Raw genomic sequence first — 23,611 nt, 5'->3', positions numbered from 1 at the left:
ATTTTCTCTAAATTGTTAATTTCCCTGACCTGCTTTGCTGTTTGATCAGGTCTGGGAGGAGAGGAGGGCGGGCGGAGATGAATATTATTTCATCTAAAACCCTCCCCTACCTGATTCATTTCAGTCATGTTGATCCCCCGGACCGGTATCTAGGAGATACGCTGACCGTAGGCGCATGAGACACCGCCACCACACAGACTGGATGGCTTTACCTACGAGACCCTTTCTCCCGAGCCAAGAAGAGAATATCTTAGATGTGCTACTCTAAATGGTACTACGCACTCAAGAAACGTAACCAGTTTGGTCTGTGAAATGGCGGTTATATTTTAAAATCGAATAATCTACAGAGGGTGCCAAAGGCGGCTCTAACCACGACAAACACAAATTACCCAAAAAGATGCTTAGCGTGGAATGATTTAACCGAGCAGCATGCGGCGGGGGTCCTCGATGTACTCCTTGACCTGTGGTGGGGATTAGAGCCTGGTTCCAGTTTGAGGGATGGGGAGTCCAGCAACATACCTTGACAAGGAAAGTGACGGCCTCACGGCCATCGAGGAGACGGTGGTCGTAGGTGAGTGCGAGGTACATCATCTGTTGGTGAAAATTAGTACCCTGTATGATTGCAACGAGGAAAATGTGACGAGTGTGTGCTATCTTACCGGGCGGATCTCAACCTTGCCGTTGATGGCAACGGGCTTGTCCTTGATGGCGTGGAGACCCAAGACGGCTGGAGAGAATTACGTCAGAGAAATGTTGCGTAGAATCAACCGGAAAGAATAAATCGATGCTCACCAGTCTGGGGCAAGTTGATGATAGGAGTGCCCATCAGGGAGCCGAAGACACCACCCTTGAATATCTGTTAGCAGATAGTCATATCATGGCAAAATTACATGGCCGAACTTACGTTGCTGATGGTGAAAGTACCACCGGCCATATCCTCAATGGTGAGCTTGTTGTCACGAGCCTATCAATCCGTGTCAGTAAATTAATTTCCTTCTCATCATAGAGCGAATCTGCCGTACCTTCTTGCCGAGCTCGGCGATCGACTGCTCAATGCCGACCAGATCCATAGTCTCGGTGTTGCGGACAACCGGGGTGACCAGACCCTTCTCGGTAGCAACGGCAACACTGATGTCGACGTAGTCGCGGTAGACAATGGTGTCACCGCCGTTGGGGCCCTCAATGGAGGCATTGACGGCGGGAACATCCTTCATGGCCAGCACGCAAGCGCGAGAGAAGGCGCTCATGAAGCCCAGCTTGACACCGGTCTTCTTGAGAACATCATCCTTGTACAGCTTGCGGAACTCCATCAGCGAGGACATGTCCACCTCGTTGAAGGTGGTCAGGGAAGCAGCGGTGTTCTGGGACTGCTTCAGGCGCTCGGCGATGCGCAGACGCATGCGGTTCATCTTGACCTATTAACGTGAAAATTGCTGGTTAGTTTCAGATCACTGATCGGGACGAAAATACCAAGGTCAAAACATACGCGGCGCTCCTCGCGACCGCCAACGGCGGGCTTGGACTCGGTAGCAGCAGGCTTGGGGGACTCGGCCTTAGCAGGGGCGGGCTTGGGGGGAGCAGGCTTAGTCTCCTTGGGCTTCTCGGGCTCAGCGGCGGTCTCCTTGGGCTTCTCAGCAGCAGACTCCTTGGGCTGTTCGGGGGCGGCCTCGTTCTTGGCCTCGGGGGCAGCACCGCCCACCTCCAGGCGGACGAGGTCCTGGCCGACGGTAACGGTGTCCTCCTCGTTCACAAGAAGCTCCTTGATGGTACCAGCCTCCGGGGCGTTCACGGAAACATCGATCTGGTGCGCAAGGTGCTCGTGTTAGATTTTGTAGATCAAGAAAAACGGTTGAAGTACAAGAATATCTCTACCTTGTCGGTCTCGATAGTGGCAATCTCCTCATCACGCTCGACGTAGTCGCCAACCTCTGAAAAGAAGATGTCAGTAATTGTACATGCGGAACAGGTTTTTCAGCCCTGGGCAGCTGAGTGGACATACGTTTAGAGAATTGCTTCAGAGTACCCTCTGTGATCGACTCGGCCATCTGGGGGACCTTGACAATGGAGTCGGCTGGATCGCACAAGGCATTAGTCTCATGTTATGTCTTGGGGGATAGAATGAAGTGGTCGTAGCTACCGTAGGTGCGAATCTGGGAGCCCACGAACGGGGCGAGGTTGCGGGAGACATTGATGCTGTTTGTATCCTTGATTAGTATATCGAATGCGACTCGCAAGGGCGCATGTTCTTACCCCGAGGACACCTGCAGCAGGCCAGAGGACCTGGGGAAGGCATTGGAGCGCGTGAGGGTGGACAGGCTCTGGGCTCCGCTAAGCCGGCTGGGAGCCCGAGTGGCCCGGGTCAGAGTTGTCAGGCGCTGGCCGGAAAGGCGCGCGAGAGGGAGTCGAGCAGCCATGATGTGTAGAAAGACCGTAATCACAAACAATAAAAGTCACAAATATCTCCCACAGGAAGTTGGGAGAAGAGGCGGAAAACAGGGATTGATAGGGGGGAGAGAAAAGAAAAAGGCCTCAAAACGCCCTGTTGCTGTTACGTAGCCGAAGCGCAAAGCTCCCGAAGCCGAGATGCGGAAGAAGCCCGGCAACGGAGTAATATTCTTACGCCTGGCTACGGTCATGCGCAGCAGCCCTAATGGCACTTTGTAACGAATGGGGAAGCCGAGAATAGTCAACCCGCAGCCCTTCCTATCCTCGGACGGGCCTGAACGAATTGACGCGGATTGTCCAGGAGAGACCTCTGCGCCCTCGATTGAATTATACGATCCTGCTTCTCGATAAGCTCGCTTCAATTGAGCTTCCAACTACATCATGTCTACCACCACTGTGACGTGAGTTCCCTGCGACGTCGTCCTGGCGCAATTCGACTTCACTATGCACCTCCACCATCGTCACCACTATCACTATCAGGCACCAGGATATTCTGGCTGACATTGTCGTTACAGGTCGCTCTACCGGCGCTCCTTGAAGCTGTCCCTGGACTGGGCTGTCCAGCGATCCGTCTGGCGCGGCCAGGCCGTCTACATCCGCTCCCTCTTCGATGCCAACAAGGATGTCCGTGATCCTCGCCAGCAACAGGTACGCGACCACAATCGAGCTCCGACCGACAGACCCACTAACTAGCGACAATAACCCAGATTCTGCTGCGCGAGACTGAGAAGCTGTTGAATGAGTGGAAGCACCCCGACCCCTACCGGGCTCCCACGGCCCCTGGTGGTACGTGTCCACCGTTTGATATTGGCCTGTCGCGTATCCAGCTCACGATAATTTATAGGAAACAAATGGGAGCGCAACATTCCCGCTCCGATTCTTCCATGTACGTTGAAACTGCTCTTCCTCAGTGCTCTACTCCAGACTAACCAGTTGCGCAGATGCGGCTCCCCCCCGCCGCCCACTAATGGACCGGGTTTCGAGCATGGATGTCATTCACTTGGGGGTTTGCGAATCAGTTTCATACAATATTTGTCGTTTTTCCAAATTACAGCCACAGGCACATGTAGATACAATGAAAAAAAAGCCTATGTCACATTTCAAATTCAAGCGAATCCGAACTAGCGTAGTTTGATATCAACCAGAACCAGAGCCTCAAGACAGTCGCAGTTCGTGATTGTTGCCCGGAGTATCGAAGTGAAAATCATGCTGTAGATAGAATGCTTACGCCAGAATCTAAAAATGGAAAAGTATAAATGGAGGACCTAGAATCTTTTCATTGATTCGGGCGTTTGCCCGGGACTAGTTATCCGAAAAAAAGAACTTGAAATCCCTCGAACAAGCTTGAAGTTCGTCGGTATCATTCCATGCCCGTAGACAATGTACAACCTGGAAACTGATGAAGAAAAGAGAAAACGCAGAGCCATAACGTGCCCATCCCATAACCCCATTATCGTGTCAATGAACCAACCCGCGCCGGAAAAAACAAAACAGAAACCGCGAGAAGAAAACCGTTTACAGCTCCTGGCTGCCCTTGCCGGCCTTGGGGGTCTTCTTGGGCAGGAGGTCTAGAAAAAAGACGCGTCAGTAAAGGATGCATCTCGAAAGATGGGTGAATGTGGGGAAACATACTCTGGTGGATGTTGGGGAGGACACCACCCTGGGCGATGGTGACGTGACCCAGGAGCTTGTTCAACTCCTCATCGTTGCGGATGGCGAGCTGGAGGTGACGGGGGATGATACGGGTCTTCTTGTTGTCACGGGCGGCGTTACCGGCCAACTCGAGGATTTCGGCAGCCAGGTACTCAAGGACAGCAGCGAGGTAGACGGGAGCACCGGCACCAACACGCTGAGCGTAGTTGCCCTTGCGGAGCAGACGGTGGACACGGCCAACGGGGAAGGCCAGACCAGCCTTGGAGGAACGGCTGTAATTATTGATGTCAGAATGAGTCGTTGATCGTGATGGGAAAGGGGCTCAAGATTGGAATCTTGACGCGTCCATCAAACAAATGGATAAGGGGATTCAACTTACGACTGAGCGTTCTTGGAACCGCTAGCCTTGCCGCCGGACTTTCCGCCAGTCATTTTGAATGTGGGTTGTGAGGGTTGGGTTTTTGGAAAAAGGGGTTGATTGAGTGGTTGAAGAGTTGTGGTGGGCTGAGAGTGAGTTGGAAGAGTTGTCGTACGTGGTGGAAGAGGGGGGGCGTCTTGACGGAGGATAGACAGGAGCTTTATAAGAAACGCGGAGGGTGACGTTGGGCGGGCATCAACCAACGGAACTCCAGATCACGCTCTCGCTTAGCGGGATCGGCCAATGATAAGGCGGGATCACGGCCAATCCGCGCCGTGTTGATGGGCGGGCGCATTCCAAATCAGGAATGGTCCCGTATTAATTACGCCGTACCAGCCCGTACCCAGGACCCGCGTGATCGCCCCTCCCAATTAACTATGATCCCCCCACAGTCAGACGCGTCGACCCCCTCTTAATCATACAGATCATACCAATTCGTGACCGTATTGAAATTCCGGCTCTTTTGTGCCCTTCTGGATCAACGACCCGTGGGCGGTCGCGTATATAAATCACTCCCCCCCCCTCATCACCGCGCTTTACTTCCTCCTTCTCCATCTCTGCTTCCAACCCTTCACGCTCCATCCATCTTTCAACCTTTTCCAACCAAACTCAAAACCCCCCAATTTCCAACCCCCATCATCAACAATGGCTCCCCCCAAGGCTGCTGAGAAGAAGCCCTCCACCGCCGGCAAGGCTCCCGTTGGCGGCAAGGCCCCTGCTGAGAAGAAGGAGGCTGGCAAGAAGACTTCCGCCGCCACTGGCGAGAAGAAGAAGCGCGGCAAGACCCGCAAGGAGACCTACTCTTCCTACATCTACAAGGGTGAGTTTTCCGATCTGTGTTGGATGTTTTTCGGATATCCATTCTTTTTGACGCGACGCGTATTCTGACTTTGTTATTCTCTAGTCCTCAAGCAGGTCCACCCCGACACTGGTATCTCCACTCGTGCCATGTCCATCCTGAACTCCTTCGTCAACGGTATGTTTTACCTTTTTCGCATTTCGATATGACGTGTTTCACGCGTTCCTACTTGACTATATTCTGACTTCTTTTTCAGACATCTTCGAGCGTGTCGCCACCGAGGCCTCTAAGCTTGCCGCTTACAACAAGAAGTCCACCATCTCTTCCCGAGAGATCCAGACCTCCGTCCGCCTCATCCTCCCCGGTGAGCTGGCCAAGCACGCCGTCTCTGAGGGTACTAAGGCCGTCACCAAGTACTCCTCTTCCGCCAAATAAGCGGTTTATTGGCTTCTTTCTATTTTCAATTTCTTGCGGCTTTGCTCTTGTTTTTCCTGCCTCCTGATCTTTTCCTGGGCTCTCGGAGGCGGTTCGGTTATGGGTGTTTTGCGGGTTTTCTAATGTGTCATGGGATGGTATCAATTTTCTTTTCCCCGATGGGCGACTTTTTCTGATGGTTACTACTCGATGCGCGTGGTGTAACATAACAACTCGGGTCTGGGGCTGGTTGCACGGTATAACCTACTCCTAACTAGAACGCGAAATTCCAAATGCTTGATTGCATTAACACAATATTCTTGGTTCTACTCTTCTCTCTCCCTATAGATTTCTGTACATGGACGAAGCGAGTATCTTGTTTCAGGTTTGGGGGGGCAGTTCTCCATGATCTTGTGGCGCACATTGCGGGTCTATGCGGCTCTCTCTAACTCGGCAGCTATTTCGAATTCGCGGCTTACACCAGTGCATCGGCATCGGAATCAGAATCATCCAAAACCTCCACTTCATCCAGCGCCTCCTTCCGGCCATGTCCTGCATCGATCGGCGGTTCCCCCGTGACAAGGTGGATGATCGGTTTCCCCGTCGTGGACTGGACTCGGGCTTTCCAATCAGCCCAATCAGCATCGTCTTTGATCAAAAATCCAATGAGCATGCTGGGATCCATATCCTTGATGTGAATGCGCCGCAACCGACGGGTGTGGTAGGTATCCAATTCTTCTACACTTAATGCTTCGTCGGGGCGATAAGGTACTGCTGGGCGTGTGGAGTGTGGGTCAAGGAAGAACAGGTGGGAGTCCTGCGACCCCACGAAATAATGTGATGCAGATGGGCGACCGCTGTTGGACCAGGAGAACGCTTGTTAGCTTTCGCATCTTCCTGGCAGTCGATTTTGATAGAGAGACATGGGTTTGACACTTACCCGGCGATCCCCACAGACTGTGGGTACTGCAAAGCCTCCTGTAGTCCATCCCAATAGACCGAGGTGACATGGTCGATCCCCAGCCTGACACCCATGAGTATCAATGTTGGCTGAATCTGCCCGTTTTGATTGCTGGCAAGTCGAATAAATTGCTCTTCGTAAACGTCGGAGGTGTCCTTGGTCACGTAGACTCGGAGCGTCGGTGGTTCTTGTGTATTAGATAGCATCCTGATAATCCATCTCTGGTCAGCCCTCTTATGTACACGAGGATCGCAGCTCTCGACGCTGGCAGTGCTGTGGTAGGGGGTACGAACTGGATACATCTGGCAGTTGCTGATGGCCCAAACCATTCCCCGGGATATTTCCCACATGACTCGGCTCCGCACTGGACAAAGCGATGTATGGAGAATGGGGCTTTGGGATGATCTGCAAACATGGCCAACAGCTTCGATTCTGCTTCAGGCCGTTGTCCTCTTCGCCAGTCTGTGTTCATCGTCAGCTTCTTGTCTCACTCATCGTAGCCTGAGCGGGTCCCTCACCTCGTCCGAACTGTAGGATACTTAGAGCATTTGCAAGGAGACTCTGTCCTGACCGAATCATGCAACCCCACCCGGTATCGGATGTGAAGCCCTGCGAGTCCATAAGCTGACTGCGCAGGCGGACTCCCAGCGTCATCGACGATGTCGCTTCGGGTTTGTTGCTGCGCGGAATGGGCGCGAAGTGCGATCGGTAGGTCATCCATATTCGTGATTCAAAATCGGCCAGAAAGGCCTCGGGCCAGGCACTGCCTGTGTCATTCACACCGTTTGCTGCTTGCTCGACGCGACTCGCCTGGTCTAGCGGGCGGAGGATGGGCGAATCAGTAGCTTTTCGTGGAGTTGTCAAAGGGTTTCATTCTCTAGGAGGAACGGTCGCATACCTGTATCATGGGGCTCCGCTGGCGGAGTGGGCGTGTATCGTTGGCCCAAACACCATATGGGGGATTCTGGCGTAGTGTCATTCTTGGGTTCGGGGTCCCAGAAGTATTGTACGATACGCTTGCATTTCTCTAGGTCGACCCCTGTCATCTCCGCTGGTCTGACTGTGTCGGTCGGGGAATGAAGTGTGGCGGGGTGTTGTTGGAGGTGGAGGAAGGTTCAATGAGGGGAGAATCACAAGAGGTGGAGGATGATGCGGGTAGTTTGGATATATATAATGGGCGGACTATATATCTCCACCACCTCTATCCCATGAGAAGTCACAACAACCGGTTCAAAATTCGGAGGATAGAAAGAAGAGAGAGAGAGAGAGAGAGAGAGAGAGGAAAACAACCAAAGACCAAGGACTTGAAACTACCGCAAGAGCTAAGAGAGAGAAAGAGTGACGAAGATGGAGAAAGCGACGGTCACAGGCACCCATCACGACGTCACTGCGTCGATCGGGCCGCGCGCCTCGAGAGCAGTATGAACAGTCGTAGAGGGGGAGGTGGTATGTGTTTTGAGAGATCTATATAGCTAGAGGATCAAATATTTGGATTATTCTACGATCTAAACTTTTTTTTGTTGAAAATTATTTTGGGGATACTTGACTTCTTATCATCTCTCCATGATCTTCTACTGTTGTTGTCTCCTCCACACAATAGTAGCGAGTGGTCCCACCGCCCGGCCCCACTCCCGCAGAAAGTCCGAAAGTCCAAAAGTCCAGAAAAGAGTCACCCCTTCCCCTCGCCGACTTTCTTCATTCTCACCCTCCCCCCTCATCCTCATCTTTTCCACGCCCATATGGCCCGCCATGGGAAGTCCAAGGCTCGGGCCAAAAGGCCACCCGCAATGTTCCACTCACGTAATGACCATGATTTCCAATTGTTCGCGCCGCTGGCTGACTATCATTCTATACAGCATCGCCACATCGATTTACCATGCAGCAGGAGGCCCGCAACACCGAAACGCATACGAGAGACTGGCAAAGTAGCACACTTCGCAAAAATCCTGTGAAGTTTGTCAAAGCCGGGGAGTTACAACGGAGTGAATTCGAGACGGTCGACCAAGCAGATCAAGAAAGCGAAGGCCAGGCGGGAGATGACGCGAAGGAGTCATCGCCCGCCGTGGTCAGCCCACCAGAGCCAACGCAAGAGAACACCGAGTTTGGATTCTTCTTTGATGCCACGCCTCAGTCTGTGACCGACACGGGGCTCCCAGACCCGATCATACGAACTCAATTGAGCGATCTCGATGACTCGAGCGAGGACGAAGTGGTGTTCACAGGACGGAAAACCGGCACGAGGCCCATCGTGATTGAGACCAGCAAAGAAGAGCTCCGAGAATTGCTACGTGCACCACAGACGGTGCCCTTGACGAAACAACATGAACCAACCGTGGCAGACGCCCCGGCGAGACACAATCCCCGGTCGGAGCCGAGCCAGAACCGCGAGCAGCCACATACACAGGACACACGCAGATGGACACGAGAAGATGAGGACAACATGCTGGCAGATTATATCGCCAACATGGACACTGATTACCAGGAGGACATCATCTCCCACATTCAGGTCGAGCTCGAAGGTGGCATTGACGTTGCCCAGGCTGCCGCGGACTCGAAGTCATCTGCCCATGGTCAGGACAACGCCGACGAGCTACTGACTCAGCTGGATCCTACTCAGCCGGAGTCTGTCTCGAAGGAGGCACAAGTTCAAAACTCGATTGAGGGTAAGTACACCTGAATTGGAGTCGGATCACATAACATTCTAACGTGGAAGACCTAGTGCTGTCTCGGATGCACCTCGATACGGAACCAGACCAAGTCCCCGACTCGAGCGATAACGATGACGATGACGACGACGACGACGACGAAGATGAAGATGAAGACGAAGAAGACGTGGATCTTGATTCGACGGATGAATTCTTTGTGGAATCCGACGACGAGGATCTGGATACAGAACTGCTGGAAGACCTAGCGATCAACTATCTTGCAGATAAGAAGAAAGGAGGTCGCTCCGGGAAAGTGCAATTTGCATCGGCCACGGCATTTGCAGATGCTCTCGAGGCAGATCCATATTATGGACTCGACATGATGGATTTCAATCGACCAAGTTTACAGAAGAAGGGCAAGGGCAAGAAACCGCCTGCTTTGGACATGATGTTCTCTGACAGCGACCTTGAAGCCCACCTTCACGAAGTGTGGCAAACTGATCGCAAGAAGAAGAAGGCAAGGAAGCAGGAACGAGAAGAGCTTCGCGCCCAAGGGTTGCTCGGTAGGAGCACCGGAGAGGCGGACCTCAAGGTCAAGTACTCCCAGGGGATGAATCTGGAGGAATTGATCACCGAGATTCGATCTTTCCTATTGTCATCAAACACTACGTACGTGGAATTTTTTGATTTCCCCAAATTCACCTTCTGCACGCACACCAGATGCTAATTCCCATCTAGCCTTGCACTGCCAGCCATGACGAAGCACCGTCGAAAGACGATCCATGAGCTAGCAAATGCGATGCATCTCAAATCGCAATCTCGAGGCAATGGTCCCTCACGCTTTCCCATTCTTATCAAAACCTCTCGCACCCCCGCATACACTCGCAAGACTATTTCCAAAGTGGATGATTTGCTGTCCGGCAAAAAGCTCAATCGCCGACTTTACCAGTCCTGGGGCTCAGATGCATCCAAGTACACCAAGTCAGTCAAGGTCAAACGGGGGGCCGCTGGCGGCGCGGTCACCTATATGGATGGCGATGTGGTCGGTGGTACTGCTCCAGAGATCGGGGCCGGAAACAAAGGACGCGCCATGCTAGAGAAGATGGGATGGAGCAGCGGCACTGCGCTCGGAGCTATCAACAACAAGGGTATTCTGCTCCCTGTCGCGCACGTGGTGAAGAATTCCCGAACTGGTCTTGGATAAGAGGACCCTAGCCGGATTCAATGTCAAGGATGGATGAATTACCCCCTCATTCCATTATCATATTTTGGGCCGACTGTCTCTCTTTTTTCTATGCTATCAATTCTTAATCACTATGAAGGATGCGCTCAAAGCGCAGTAGAGGGCTCCATATTACCCGTCGTCTGTACATAGACACTGATGCAATACGAATACCCCCAGCATAGATTTGACTATCCCGACATCATCTTTCCATGTAGACGCAGTGAGAACCCAGGGTTCATCGCTTCTTGCTCTTGGTAGTGGACTTGAGTAGTTGTGCATGACCTGGGTTATCTTTAAGATGGGCGAACAACTTTGTCTTCGACGTGAAGGTAGCCTGGCAGTTTGTGCACGAAATCCCCGTGGACTGTTCGGAATTACGAGTTGCCTTTTTGGCTCGTCTCTGCTTCGCCTTTCCAACCTGAGGAGGAACGGGAGATTCGTCACCAAGGTCAGCAGATGACAATTGCTCAGTAAGAGGAGTGATGGGATCATCGCTGAGACTGGAATCGAGATCTGAGCGAAGTCTGGTCTCGACAGACTCCCTGGAAGCGTAGTCTTCGTCAACAGAATCAAAGGAGTCTCTCCTGGGTCGAGAGTCCTGGGGTGATGGCTTTTTATCTTGGTCATCCGAGGCGGGCGAGTCTTCCTCGGAGAGTTGATCCTTGGAATCAGAGTCTATTGTCTCCCGGAGAGGCTCCTGCGGGTGTATTGTGGTGGTAGAATCTGCAAGATGATTGTCGTTGTCTTTATCGCTAAGAGCATCAAAGGATGTGGAGACTGGGTCGGGGAAATTGGTAGGCTCTAAATCCAGCTCGACGTTCTCCATCCGCATATCCCGACATAGTTGTTTGACAGCCTTGAGATGCTTTTTGCTTCGTTCATGGGCTTCAAACTGCTTTTGACTTTTGAACTGCTTGTTGCATGCAACACATTCAAAGCTCTCAATCTCACTCTCTGAACTTTCTTCGTCTTCATCAACCCTCTGCTCCTCAGATCGTGCCCACTCCGGAAGGACATAATCCGCCATCTTGGCTTGATTTTGCGCCCGTGACCTGGCTGCCTGAGCCGCTACGGACTGCCGAAGAGTCTCCTGGCGCTGAGCATCACTCTGAGCATTGGCCTTGTATCGGGGATCTCGTTTCTTGACAAAAGCCACGAGAGACCTGACGGCATCGTTGAACTCTCGAATACCTTCTTCTCGAAGGCGCCGGTTCTCCTTCTCCATCATCCTTCGAACCCGGCGATCGGGGGCCTCAGATAACCGATAAGCGTCCTTCCAAGCGAAAGACTTGCAAGTAGAGAACCCGCTCCACGCCGCGTAGAAGGGTCGTACGACCGTCTCAAAGTCATCATCACGGGATCCAAAGACTGGATAGTCTACCATATCCTGATCTTCCCACTGACAGGCCAGTCGCTCTTCCAGTGCCAGCTGGACAAACTGCTCCTGTAGCCCCCCAAAGAATCCAGATGGCGAGTCTGAAAACTCCATGCGAGGGCTAAATTTGGAGAAGACCTTAAGAACATCCTCCGCAGTTGTCACACGAATATTGTAAGAATGTTGATCTTCGGAAGCTCCATTCGTTCCTAGGAACACCTCGCTATGGGAATCGTACCATGCACGTTCCTGGGGGTCTGCAAGGACCTCGTATGCAGATTGAATCTCGGCGAACAGCCTCGTGGCCTCCTCGACGTTCCCGTAATTTCGGTCAGGGTGCAGCTCCAGCGCTTTTTTGCGGTACGCCTTTTTGATTCTGCATAGAAAGAAGAGTTTAGCCGACCCGGTACATAAAAGGGAAACAGGAAATAAAAAGCTTACTCGTCATCGGTTGCCCCCCTAGTAATCCCCAGAAGCTCATAGTAATCTGTCTTCTGCTCCGACTGTTGTGCTTGGGTATCCTGACCCTTAGAGCCCGTCGACTGAGATTGACCCATGTTGAGTTGATGGAGCAGACTGCCACCTGGAACTGGAGATCTGAACCGCCTGTAGTAGATCAGTGAGGCCTCTCAAGTTTGAGTATGCCCCTAGCGAAGTCCAGGATGATCCGAGACAGGGCGATGCAGATGGTAACCGTGTGACTGCATAAGACCAGGGGACTTCTTTCCCCCCAACCTTGTATTAGGGTGTTGCCTCGTGCGATCTTCGAATTTCTTCCTCGGAGCGGAGGGGTGTTTTTTGCCTTATCGGCCAGGCTTGGCGGTTCTCCCGTTTCCCCCTCCCCGCCTTTGCCCAGTGTGACTGGTAAGTGATCGTTCCCAGCTTTCGTCTCCGGCTTGTCTTCCTCTTCTCAGAGCCCATTCGCCTTCAATCCCTCTTTACTTTACAGCTCTGCGCCTAAAGGAAAACATGCCCGATTCTCGGAATCTAGACGAATGAGGGTCCAACACCGGCGTGGAAACTGTGCTGTATGCGTTGCACCCTGCGGCCAAAGCTTCAAACTACAAGTTCGGGAGCAAGATTGCCACCGAGTGGTCAATCAGTTCCCCCTCCCCGATTCCTGGGCACCTCGAGGACAACCTCACTAGCCTGCAGGGATGGTTGTGTCTCTTGATCACCTTCCGGAGGAGATTCTTCATTCCATTCTATGCCATTTGCACCCGCGCTCTGCCGCCGCGCTCGAGCAGACCAGCCACCGATTCGAGAATGTGACCAACGGACCACTACTATGGCGGCGCTACTGCGAAATATACTACAAATCATGGGACAAGAAACATGAGATTTTACAAAAACTTGCGCTTCCGGTGTCGGCTGTCGATTGGAAGGCTCTCTTTGTGTCGAGATATCACATTGACCGGGCTGTCACTCAACTTCTGGATAGTATTCTTGGCAGTCAAACAGGACGCATTGAGAAATTTCGCGCCGTTATCGATTATGGATACGACGCGAAAGATACCCTTCTGCGACACAGTACAGTGGAATCGGGCGAGGATCATCTTGCGAGAAGGTGGGTGCACCCTCTTTTGTTGTCAGATACCCCTGTGTGCTGATCGTTGCGGGCTCTCGTTTCATGTTGAAGGTACTATTCGCGCGCACTTTTAACCTGTCTTCATCGGAGCATTGCGGTTCCGGAGTGGGCCAGGCTCCGACGGGGTGAGCCAGTGTCGCTAGAGCGCGCCTTGGGGGCGTTCGACCTCTTTATCCCTGAGAGCGGATATGGGGACCTGGACGAGGTAGGTTTATGCGTCTCCTCTCCATCTCTCGTTTTGCCCTTGTTCCTTGGTCCTTTAGTCCCCCCTAGTATACTAATAAAGAATGGATCAAGGTCAAAGAAACGCTCGATGATCTCGTCGCCCAATTTGGTGCTTCTCGTTCCGAATTGGATGATCTTAGCCCCCGCAACAAGGCTCTGTTACTTGCATCTTGGCTACGGGATCGCAATCTGACGGGGATTGAATTGGGTCGGGAATATCATGCCTTGGAACACAACTTCCTGGGCCTGGCCCTGAACAGTCCAGGACACAACTCCCTCCCACTGATCTCTGCAGCCATCTATTGCTATGTGGCGCAAGCAATTGGTTTGGATGCTCAGCCTTGCGGCTTTCCATTTCACGTCCACGTCATTGTCACTCCACTGCCTGGCTTTGACATGAATGGGGAGGCTCTGTCCGGAATGGATGTAGGCCCTCCCATGTATGTGGACCCATTCCGAGGCGCACGGGAAACCCCGGTTTCTGATCTACGAGACCAACTTGTTTTTCTTGGTGCTTCTGAAACGGAGCAGGCGGCGTTCCTGGGCCCATCATTAACGTCAGAGATTGTCCAGCGGTGCAGCAGAAACATTTGGACTTCAATTCATTCCACTCCCCATCCCCCTGACGGGCACACAACATCGATGGACGTGGTGAGTGCAAAATACGCCTCCTTATGGTCCTCGATGCTTCTTACGGGGGATTCGCGACCCATGGACCTACGTCACCACCTGCCCTTGCTCATGGAGCTTTTTGCCACGGATTTTCCCTCCGACATCTTTTTGGTAGAGAAGTATATTGTCCCTCTATTCCAGGGTCTTTTCGAGCATGAACATATTTTGGAAAGTCTCCATGTTATGCGCGCCGTGGATGAGATTCCCAAGCAGGTGCGCCGGCGGACTGGTGAGAATCAGAATATTCGATTCTCAGTGGGTCAGGTTTTTCGACACCGTCGGTATCATTACCGTGCTATCATCACTGGCTGGGATCGCGAATGTGGTGCAGGGGAGCAGTGGATGCGACGAATGGGCATTGATCGCTTACAGGCGGGCCGTCATCAAAGTTTCTATCATGTTCTGTAAGCTTGCACGACCCCGGGAGGTATCATCTACATGAGGTGACACGACTGACTGATTTTTGTGATTTTTCCAGCGTGGAGGATGGAAGCGTCCGATATGTGGCAGAGGAAAACATCGATCTGATTCTCCCTAAATTCAGTGAGTTACCTTCCAGTCTGACGAGCATTGCGGGGAAGCATTTCAAACGGTGGGATGAGGAGTGTCGGGCTTTTGTCAGTAATATGAGGGACGAATACCCTGATAATTAGTTTCTATTGGCTCAATCTTTACTGGGGGCATTTTAATACTAATTTTTGGTTCGGAATCAATCGAGCTAGTAAATCCCATTATTCCTCTCTTGATCTTTCCCAAGTAATGTGACTGTGGCTGATTCAGTAATCTTCTATCATCAAGCTATGTACTATAAATACGGTAGTGCTTAATTTGAGCTGCTTTGCAGGTGGGAGTACTGTAGTGGGTCAGGTCCACACTCACCGTACTGTCATCATCCTCAGCGGGCCCGAGTAGCGCCCTCACAGTCGATCCGCGATGGAATAATTCCCCCATTTCCCTCCACCTTCAATAACCCAAGTCAATTGCCCCAAACGTATTTGAATTTCTATTCATTCTTGTTCAATATTCTCCATACAACTCACGGTTGGTCATGGCCTCTCCATTGGCCAATGACCCCGAACGCGTCGCGCATATCATGCTATCTTGGCACTCGCTTGACCTTGTCTCGTGCAACAAATTGCAGACCCTGTGGGCTGGCTATGGAACTATCTGTGCAATCACCGCGCGAGCCACAACCAATGAAGCTGCAGAGCATCTGAGCAAGTTATGCGGCGTGGAAACACGAGCCGCAGGAGCCACTTATCCTCTGATCCTGAAGCTGATCTCACCCCCAAGCAAAGGCGCGAACCAGGCAGATGAGGGCCACTTACGGAAGATGCTCAGCTACGAGGTGGAGCAGAACTTTTATAGTGACGTGGTTCCACTCTTGGGAGATGAAATCGCCGTGGCCCAATGTCTGGCATCGACGCGACAGATGAAGAGCAAAAAGGGCGAGGCAGAACTCGACGGTCTATTGGCCACCATCATGGCGGATTTATCTCCCAGATTTCCAGTATCTGGAGGCAAGAGAAGTGCTCTGAATCAAACACAGGTACACAGTGCGCTGGAATGGTTGGCCCGCTTCCATGCCCGCTCATGGGACTTGCTACCGGACAGCCTTGACCGATACATTTTGCCTCCCCTTCAAGAAAACAGTAGAAGAGGAAGACAGTGTACCGGCAACGATGATATCGGGCAAGGCTTATGGCTTAATGGAGGGTACACGTATCTTGCAACACGACGGAGCGAGTATGCTTCTCTCGCTCGAGATACACACTCGGAATGGTCCGATCCTATGTGCAAGGCGTGGCCAGGTTGCTCTTTGTCGGTCGCCGAGATGGCTGCATGGTTCTTAACCCCTCGTGGAAGGCCTATTGAATCATATATCCATGGCGACGTGAAGTCGGAGAACCTCTTCACAAACAGAAACGGCGAAGAGGTGGCATTCTTTGATTTTCAATACGTTGGGCTGGGGTTGGGAGTGTGTGACCTCGCGAAACTATTCACATGTTCAGTGCCTCTGAAGATGCTTGTGGACGCCGAGCAGCTTCTGCCCGAACGGCTGGCAATGAGAGACGGCGAGAGACGTCTGTTGAAGCAATATCACAACAGCCTCCTACGGGATAAGAAGCCGGATTTCTATGAATGGACGGTATTCGAGCGACATTGGGAAACAGCTTTGGTGGATTGGTGTAGGTTTCAGGCCTCCTGGGGATTCTGGGGCAACACGGAGTGGCTTGAAGCCCGTGTAAGATCAATTATAGGCGATCATGGGTGGAGAGATTGGCTACTGCAAAATATTGCGATATAGCTATATGGGGTACCAAAAGTCTGTGAACACTTTCTACAGGTAACCACTACCTATTTTCTTCTAACTATCTTCTCTGAATTAAAATACGCTTATTTAGCACTGGAATTAGTAGTATTTATTGTAACACTCTTTGAGATATGGCTATTTGTGTTACGATACACCTGACATGAGGTTATTCGCAAATATTGGCGCCTCAGGCTACTAGGACCTGGTAAGCCGGCAAGCTTTCGGTGGAGGTTCACTAGGGCTTTACTGCTAGTACGTGTACGAACTCCTACAAGGAAGACCCTTATAGAGGTTACACAAGCCTCGTGTTTGCCCTACTCCTATTCCCCTACTAAGGATATATCTCCTTCCTGTTTTGAGCGATATAACTGTATATACATTGATCTATGTTGGAGAGGTTTTATATCCCTCAAGAAACAGTCTTTGACCTTTCGGAACAATTGGCTTGGTCCTTTTCTCCTACCTGATTGACAGGCCTCTATCCTGACTTATAGAGTATATCCTTACAGGAGCTTAGGCGTATTGTTATGATATATCCTGGCATAAGGTTATTCCCAAGTGTTGGTGCCTCAGGCTTCCCGGGCCTGATAAGCCGGCAGGCTTTCTGTAGAGGCTCGCTGGGGCTTCGGCATTAGTACGTGTACGAACTCCTGCAGGGAACACCCTTGACAGAGGTTACACAAGCCTCGTGTTTCACCCCGCTCCTATTTCCCTACTAAGGATATATCTCCTTCCTGTTTGAGCGATGAGACTGTATATAAATAAACCTATGTTGAAGAGGTTTTACGATCCTCAAGAAACAGTCTTTAACTATCTTATACTATTAACTTAGCCCTATTTCTCCTACCTAATTAACAGGCCTCTATCCTAACTTATAGAGTATATCCTTACAATTTCTGTTTCTTCTTCTTCGATTACCTAGGAGAAATAGCACTAAGGACCTATTCTACTCCCTCTACTAAAGGGGCACCGAACCCTGCCTGTATCGCGGAAGAAATCCTAATTGCGACCGACTAGGGTTTAACCCCGACCGATCTTAATACTAACCTTGTAGCTACTTAAGCTACTATAGAAAAGCTATAGAGGCTTAAAGATTTATAAGACTAAGCCGAAACGCTTAGATTATAGCTTATAGGACGAAACCTAGACAAAACTCTGTCGAACCTATACTAGGACCCCTATAAATTATTAGGAAAGGGCTAGGATATTAAGCTTAAAAATATTCCTATATTTACTCTTAACTCTTTACTATAGTAACAACAAGAATAGCTCCTAGACCTCTAATAGCAATTCGAAGGAGATCTAAGGCGCTATTATAATAGTTAGACCTAAATCCTTAAAGTATTAAGCTATATAAATATAATATATTAGTAGAGATAGTACTAATATATTAACGAAAAGGTATTAATTACTAACTAAAACCTTAAAGAAGATTAGCTCTACTTTAAGGATTAGACCCTAACCCTTATTAAGAATATAGCTAGTCTTTAATCTAAAGTAATAGGCTAGCTTATAAGGGCCTATTAGCTAAAAGATAAGGACCTATAAGAGTTCTACGCCTATTTAAATACCCTAAAACGCTACTTCTTAAGAGTAACCAAGAAAGAGAGAGCCCTTTCCTTCTTTATAAAACTTTTATATAACCTCTAAAATAATATCCGCCACTATATTATAAAACTCTTAAAGACCTATAAGGAGATAATTAATATTACGTATTACTTCTAGGACTTATAGTAATTAGAGATAAATTAAAAGTAAAAGTATATAGAGACTATAAATAAACCCTTATAAAAGAGGAATTTAATTAAGAGAACCTAAGATAATAAAAGATCCTAAAAGCCTTAGATTAATAAGAATATACTAGCGAAGGACTACCTAAACCCTATTAAAGAGGATAGGAAATATAATTAATACTTTAACTATAGAAGCGAAAAGTATTACTCTAATAAATACCTTAATCCGCTAAAGGATAAACCTATTATTACTATATAATCTACTTTATAGGGAAATAATAGTAAGACAGATTAAATCCTATAGATCTATCTCTCCCTATAGTAGGAACCTTATCGTATATAGACTAATAGAATCTACTAGAATCTTCTATGTGGCAACTGATAGAATCTGCTAGAATCTTCTATGTGGCAACCCTAGAAGATTCTACTAAGATATTTATGATGTCAAGACTAGATATCAGCTGATCTATATGATACTATAACTAGGTTATATAGAATCTAGCAGAACTAGATGATATCAATATAATCTGCCTAAATCTCCCGCTTTCTTAATTATATAAGGAATCTAAATCCCTGAGCAGAGTGAATTGAATTCTAAGTCTCTTGTTATTCTCTAATCTGAATATATACTATCTTACTAAGGATAGTAATTCTTCTTCTACCTACTTAACCCTGCTTCCTATACGTCATAGCCTACTCACAGGTTATGAGCCCGAGTGCTCTATACTATATACTATATAGTATATACCTTAGGCTTTATAGGAAAGACCCTACCTACCTTCCTAAAAGGGAAGATAGCCCTATTTTACCTATTCAACTATATTAGAACTATCTAGTTCTACTACCTACTTTCCAAACTAGGATATCTATATTATCCTATACTATCTCCGAACTATATCCGAAATATATCCTATATTATCTCCGAACTACTTCCGAGATATATCCGAGTTATCTCCGATATACTTATCAATATGAGCAATTCAATTGGAAAGATATATATACAACCCTTACAGGGTATATCAAACTATATTGAATGGTCCTTAAAAACAAAGGCGCTTCTTACTAAAGATGGTATACTAGACGCTATTCAATCTCAAAAACCTACTAACAACGAAAACAATCGTTAAGCAGTATTAGATATTAAGATATACTGCGCAAAAGGTCCTTTACTATATATAAAGGACGAAGATATTGCTTATAAAGCGTGGAACACCCTAGAAAGGCTATATAACCTTAAGGGTTTCATTACTGAATATTTAACCCTAAAAGAGCTATTTAATACTAGCTCTACAGATTTCCCTACTATAGAGGAATATCTTAATAAGGTTAAATATCTAGTGGAAGATCTATTATCTAAGGGTATTAAACTACTAGAACAGGTAGTTATAGCCTGGGTGCTTAATAGTTTAGATGAAAGCTATCAGTCTTTTATCTAAACTATCACACAGTCGCTTAGGAAAGACCTTAAGAGCTATACAATTGATAGCCTATTCGCTAGTCTAATTGACGAAGCAAGAGGGCATCAAAGTATAGGAGAGGATATATATATCAATATCCACTAAAAGCAGAAGCAATCTAGCTAATATAGGCCTAGATTAGCTAATAGCCCTAATAGGGCTAATTAGCTAAATAAGCCTAATAAGAAGATAGGCAAAACCTATCGAAAACGGCCATTCAATAGCCCGTTCTGTGGCCATTGCTAAACGGCTATATATACTACAGCTAATTGCTGGTATTTATATCCTGAAAAGAGGCCGTTTAAATGGCAACTAAATCAAAAGATATCAAAAAACTACCCAAAATCTGAACTATCTCTTGAAAAACAGAAACAGCAGAAGGCTTTGATAGCTACTATCTGTGATAAAGATGCTAGTCAATCAGCTAGTCAATCAGCTAGCTAATTAACTAGCTAATCTAGCCTACCTAGCCTATCGAATAGCCTAGGTAAGGAAGATTTTAATAACCTAATCGATATAGATATCGATGATTTTGACCTTGACATTAAAACACCTGAGGTATATATAACTTCTATATCCCCTGGCCAATCAGCAGATGTATATACTGATAATATATACAGTATATTTAATCAAAACCACGCAAAAGACTAGATTAAAAAACAGGAGATCGCTAAATTGCTTATAAATCGATCTATCCTATCTGATATTGAATTTATCGTGGATACTACTGCTACTATTTCTGTTATAAACAGACTAGAATATTTCTATAATTATTGGCCTACAAACAAAACTGTTGTATGGGGAAAAGCTAAATCAATTCAAATTAACTATCAAGGAAATCTTATAGTTAGAACTAATTCTAACTATATTTATATATTAAGGAATGTGCTATATATGCCTGAACTAGGTATGAATATACTAAGCACGAACTGCCTAGTAGATATGATATCTATATTCTATAATAACAAAGCCTATATATATACAAAGGATATATATAATAATAAGGATATATACACTATATCCTACCGAAACAGCCTATATTCTATATCTAATATAGATATAACTACAAGAAATATATCTAGTAGAACTACTATATTTACTGCTATTAAATAGAATAGTCTATATAAGACTAATATTGATATCCTTACCCCTAAAGGCTTAGAAAGGAATCAAGCTATTTTATCTATTCAAACTGATAAGCAAGCTATTATAAAACTTTGGCACGAGAGATTAGCTTACATAGGGCTAAATCCCTTACAAAAGATATTAAACCAGATTAATATAGATATATCCAGAGAAGATATATCTAAATATATCGAAGATATCTGTCAAACGTGCCTACTAGCTAAATATAATAGATCGATTAATAAACGATCTTATGATTCTACTGATTATAATATCGGAGAACGAATCTATAGCGATTTAGGAGGGCCTATTAGTCCTAAAACCTATAACGGTTATAAATACTATATAACCTTTCTAGATAAGAGATCTAGATATCTAGACGTTAGGTTAATGAAAAGCAAAGATCAGGCGCTAGAAATGCTAAAAATTTATAAGAATCGGTCTGAAAATCAGACAGATACTACTATCAAAGAAATATTTACCGATAACGGTAAAGAATATATTAATAACAATTTCGCTATATATATTAGGAAATATAGTATAATCTATCGAAAAACTCCTATATATACTAAAGAACTAAATGGTTTAATTGAAAGAATTAACCTTACACTACTTAATAAGCTTAGAAGCTTATTGATCTATTCAAAGGCTAATCAAAATCTATAGGGAGAGGCCCTACTAGCTGTAGTCTATCTATATAACCGCACACTATATAGGGTACTACAATTTAAAACACCCTATGAAATATATAAGGGTGCACCCCCTATAATTGACTATATAAAAATATGGGGATCGATAGCCTACTATCACACTAATAAGCACCTAGCTAAGCTACAGCCTAGGAAGAATCTAGCTATATTAGTGGGCTATAGTGATTATATGCACTATAAGCTATATGATATAAAGCTTCGGCGAACTATATGGACTAGAGATGTAGTTATCCTAGAAGGAAAATTCTTGGCTATATATTAACCTGATATTAATAAGGATATTAATATAAATAGAGATTATACTAGGGCTATAGAAATAGACCCTAGCTCTAATAAAAGACCTAATACTAGGGCTATATCACAAGCACAAATAGCTGTATGCCCTAGTCATAAAATAGAGGTCCAAATACCGAAACTAAGCCTATACTATATCGATAAAGCCTATATATATAGTATTGATCAAACTACTATATCAAATCAGCTAAAAAAGCTATATAATCAATAGATAGATTATATACTATCTGCATTAGTTATATCAGAGCCGAATAGCTTTATCGAAGCTATGAAATCAGATGAAAAGGATCTATGGTATCAAGCATGCCTGGATGAAAACAACGAATTGCTAGCCCAAGATATATATGAAATCGTTGATATACCGCCTAATATAACCCCTATAAAGGGTAGGTGGGTGTTTAAAAAGAAATCTATTAAAAACCCTACTACTATCAAGCCTAATTATATTACTAATAGCGATAAAACTATTAGATATAAGGCTAGATGGGTTATATAAGGATTCTACTAAAAGATTGGTATTGATTTCCTAGAAACATTCTCTACAATAGCTAGAACAGAAACCTAGTATATGCTATTAATTATAGCTGTTAATAAGGGCTGGCCTATTATCCAATTCGACGTTAAAAATGCGTTCGTACACGCTGATATCGATACTAATATTTATACTATATTGCCTAAGGGGCTATACGATAGCCCTAGCTATAATAATAAGTGCTGCTATCTAAAAAAGGCCCTATACGGCCTAAAGCAGGCGCCTAGGCTATGGAATCAATATTTCCAAAAGATAGCTAAAAGCCTAGGGTTTAATATACTCCCTTATGACGAAGGGGTATATATTAATGAACACACTAAAGCTATACTAATCGTGTATGTTGATGATATATTATTTATACATCACGATAGGGCTTATATTAATGAAACAGCTAAAGCGTTTCATAGATATATCAAACTAGAAGAACTAGGTGATATATCAACATTTCTAGGCAATAATATATCAATTGATTATCGATCAAAGAAGATATATATTGATCAAATTGACTATATATCTAAATTGTTAAAAAAATTTGATATATATCAATATAAGCCAATTCGCCTACCTGGTGAAGCAGGAATCAGACTAAAAAAGAATATCTATTTGTCTGATGATTAACTAATTTATCACTATCAACAACAGATAGGATCACTTCTATACGCGAGCCTAAAAACTAGGCTAGATATCGCATTCGTTGTTAACTACTGCGCACGATTTATGTCAAATCCTGGCTAGGATTATTTAAAAGCGCTTGAAAGAATATGGCGATATCTACTATACAGGCCTAATATAGGTCTACTATATAATTGTATAGGTGATAACCTATATATCAAAGGCTATTCCGATGCTGACTGGGCCGGAGATCTAGATAGTAGACGATCTACTACTGGATATATATTTAGCCTCTCAGGCGATATAGGCCTAAATAACCCTATATCATAGAATTCACAATTACAAAAGTCAGTGGCCCTTAGCAGCTGCGAGGCCGAATATATGGCTATGAAGGAAGCTATAAAAGAAGCTACC

At 46.7% G+C, this 23,611-nt stretch overlaps 9 protein-coding genes across 9 annotated transcripts; 5 read left to right on the top strand and 4 right to left on the bottom strand.

The window, feature by feature from the left end:
• Positions 1-416: 416 nt before the first annotated feature.
• On the bottom strand, positions 417-2,414 carry N7473_009003 (uncharacterized protein; the record flags this gene model as incomplete). The annotated part of the gene is made up of 11 exons (XM_057154942.1): positions 417-461; positions 520-591; positions 660-727; positions 793-847; positions 905-964; positions 1,023-1,415; positions 1,487-1,801; positions 1,873-1,928; positions 2,000-2,071; positions 2,138-2,193; positions 2,251-2,414. The coding sequence occupies 11 exons, from the start codon at positions 2,412-2,414 to the stop codon at positions 417-419; spliced, it is 1,356 nt and encodes a 451-aa protein (XP_057006072.1).
• A 270-nt stretch (positions 2,415-2,684) lies between these two features.
• N7473_009002 (NADH dehydrogenase [ubiquinone] 1 beta subcomplex subunit 9) lies at positions 2,685-3,588 on the top strand. The gene is made up of 5 exons (XM_057154941.1): positions 2,685-2,846; positions 2,961-3,093; positions 3,153-3,231; positions 3,290-3,331; positions 3,387-3,588. The coding sequence occupies exons 1-5, from the start codon at positions 2,827-2,829 to the stop codon at positions 3,578-3,580; spliced, it is 468 nt and encodes a 155-aa protein (XP_057006071.1). The 5' UTR covers positions 2,685-2,826; the 3' UTR covers positions 3,581-3,588.
• Positions 3,589-3,702: 114 nt separating this feature from the next.
• Positions 3,703-4,706, bottom strand: N7473_009001 (histone H2A). Its single transcript, XM_057154940.1, has 3 exons — positions 4,478-4,706; positions 4,078-4,370; positions 3,703-4,013 (listed from the first exon to the last, which is right to left on the bottom strand). Exons 1-3 carry the CDS (start codon positions 4,528-4,530, stop codon positions 3,961-3,963), a joined length of 399 nt encoding a protein of 132 aa, XP_057006070.1. The 5' UTR covers positions 4,531-4,706; the 3' UTR covers positions 3,703-3,960.
• Positions 4,707-5,161: 455 nt separating this feature from the next.
• N7473_009000 (histone H2B family protein) lies at positions 5,162-5,750 on the top strand (the record flags this gene model as incomplete). The annotated part of the gene is made up of 3 exons (XM_057154939.1): positions 5,162-5,336; positions 5,421-5,492; positions 5,572-5,750. 3 exons carry the CDS (start codon positions 5,162-5,164, stop codon positions 5,748-5,750), a joined length of 426 nt encoding a protein of 141 aa, XP_057006069.1.
• A 454-nt stretch (positions 5,751-6,204) lies between these two features.
• N7473_008999 (cysteine protease ATG4) lies at positions 6,205-7,736 on the bottom strand (the record flags this gene model as incomplete). The annotated part of the gene is made up of 5 exons (XM_057154938.1): positions 6,205-6,586; positions 6,670-6,897; positions 6,984-7,152; positions 7,209-7,505; positions 7,589-7,736. The coding sequence occupies 5 exons, from the start codon at positions 7,734-7,736 to the stop codon at positions 6,205-6,207; spliced, it is 1,224 nt and encodes a 407-aa protein (XP_057006068.1).
• Positions 7,737-8,389: 653 nt separating this feature from the next.
• Positions 8,390-10,748, top strand: N7473_008998 (uncharacterized protein). Its single transcript, XM_057154937.1, has 4 exons — positions 8,390-8,490; positions 8,547-9,353; positions 9,404-10,004; positions 10,074-10,748. The coding sequence occupies exons 1-4, from the start codon at positions 8,430-8,432 to the stop codon at positions 10,537-10,539; spliced, it is 1,935 nt and encodes a 644-aa protein (XP_057006067.1). The 5' UTR covers positions 8,390-8,429; the 3' UTR covers positions 10,540-10,748.
• Positions 10,749-10,795: 47 nt separating this feature from the next.
• Positions 10,796-12,492, bottom strand: N7473_008997 (putative C2H2 finger domain protein; the record flags this gene model as incomplete). Its single annotated transcript, XM_057154936.1, has 2 exons — positions 10,796-12,311; positions 12,377-12,492. The coding sequence occupies 2 exons, from the start codon at positions 12,490-12,492 to the stop codon at positions 10,796-10,798; spliced, it is 1,632 nt and encodes a 543-aa protein (XP_057006066.1).
• A 600-nt stretch (positions 12,493-13,092) lies between these two features.
• Positions 13,093-15,073, top strand: N7473_008996 (uncharacterized protein; the record flags this gene model as incomplete). Its single annotated transcript, XM_057154935.1, has 4 exons — positions 13,093-13,502; positions 13,575-13,728; positions 13,821-14,824; positions 14,899-15,073. 4 exons carry the CDS (start codon positions 13,093-13,095, stop codon positions 15,071-15,073), a joined length of 1,743 nt encoding a protein of 580 aa, XP_057006065.1.
• Positions 15,074-15,468: 395 nt separating this feature from the next.
• Positions 15,469-16,728, top strand: N7473_008995 (uncharacterized protein; the record flags this gene model as incomplete). Its single annotated transcript, XM_057154934.1, has 1 exon — positions 15,469-16,728. The coding sequence occupies one exon, from the start codon at positions 15,469-15,471 to the stop codon at positions 16,726-16,728; it is 1,260 nt and encodes a 419-aa protein (XP_057006064.1).
• Between the last annotated feature and the right edge of the window lie 6,883 nt (positions 16,729-23,611).

This window comes from Penicillium subrubescens (genome assembly GCF_028828155.1).
Source record: "Penicillium subrubescens strain IBT 31985 chromosome Unknown utg000006l_segment0_segment0, whole genome shotgun sequence".
In the NCBI taxonomy this organism is placed as follows: domain Eukaryota; kingdom Fungi; phylum Ascomycota; class Eurotiomycetes; order Eurotiales; family Aspergillaceae; genus Penicillium; species Penicillium subrubescens.
This window is presented reverse-complemented; position numbering and strand designations above follow the sequence as displayed.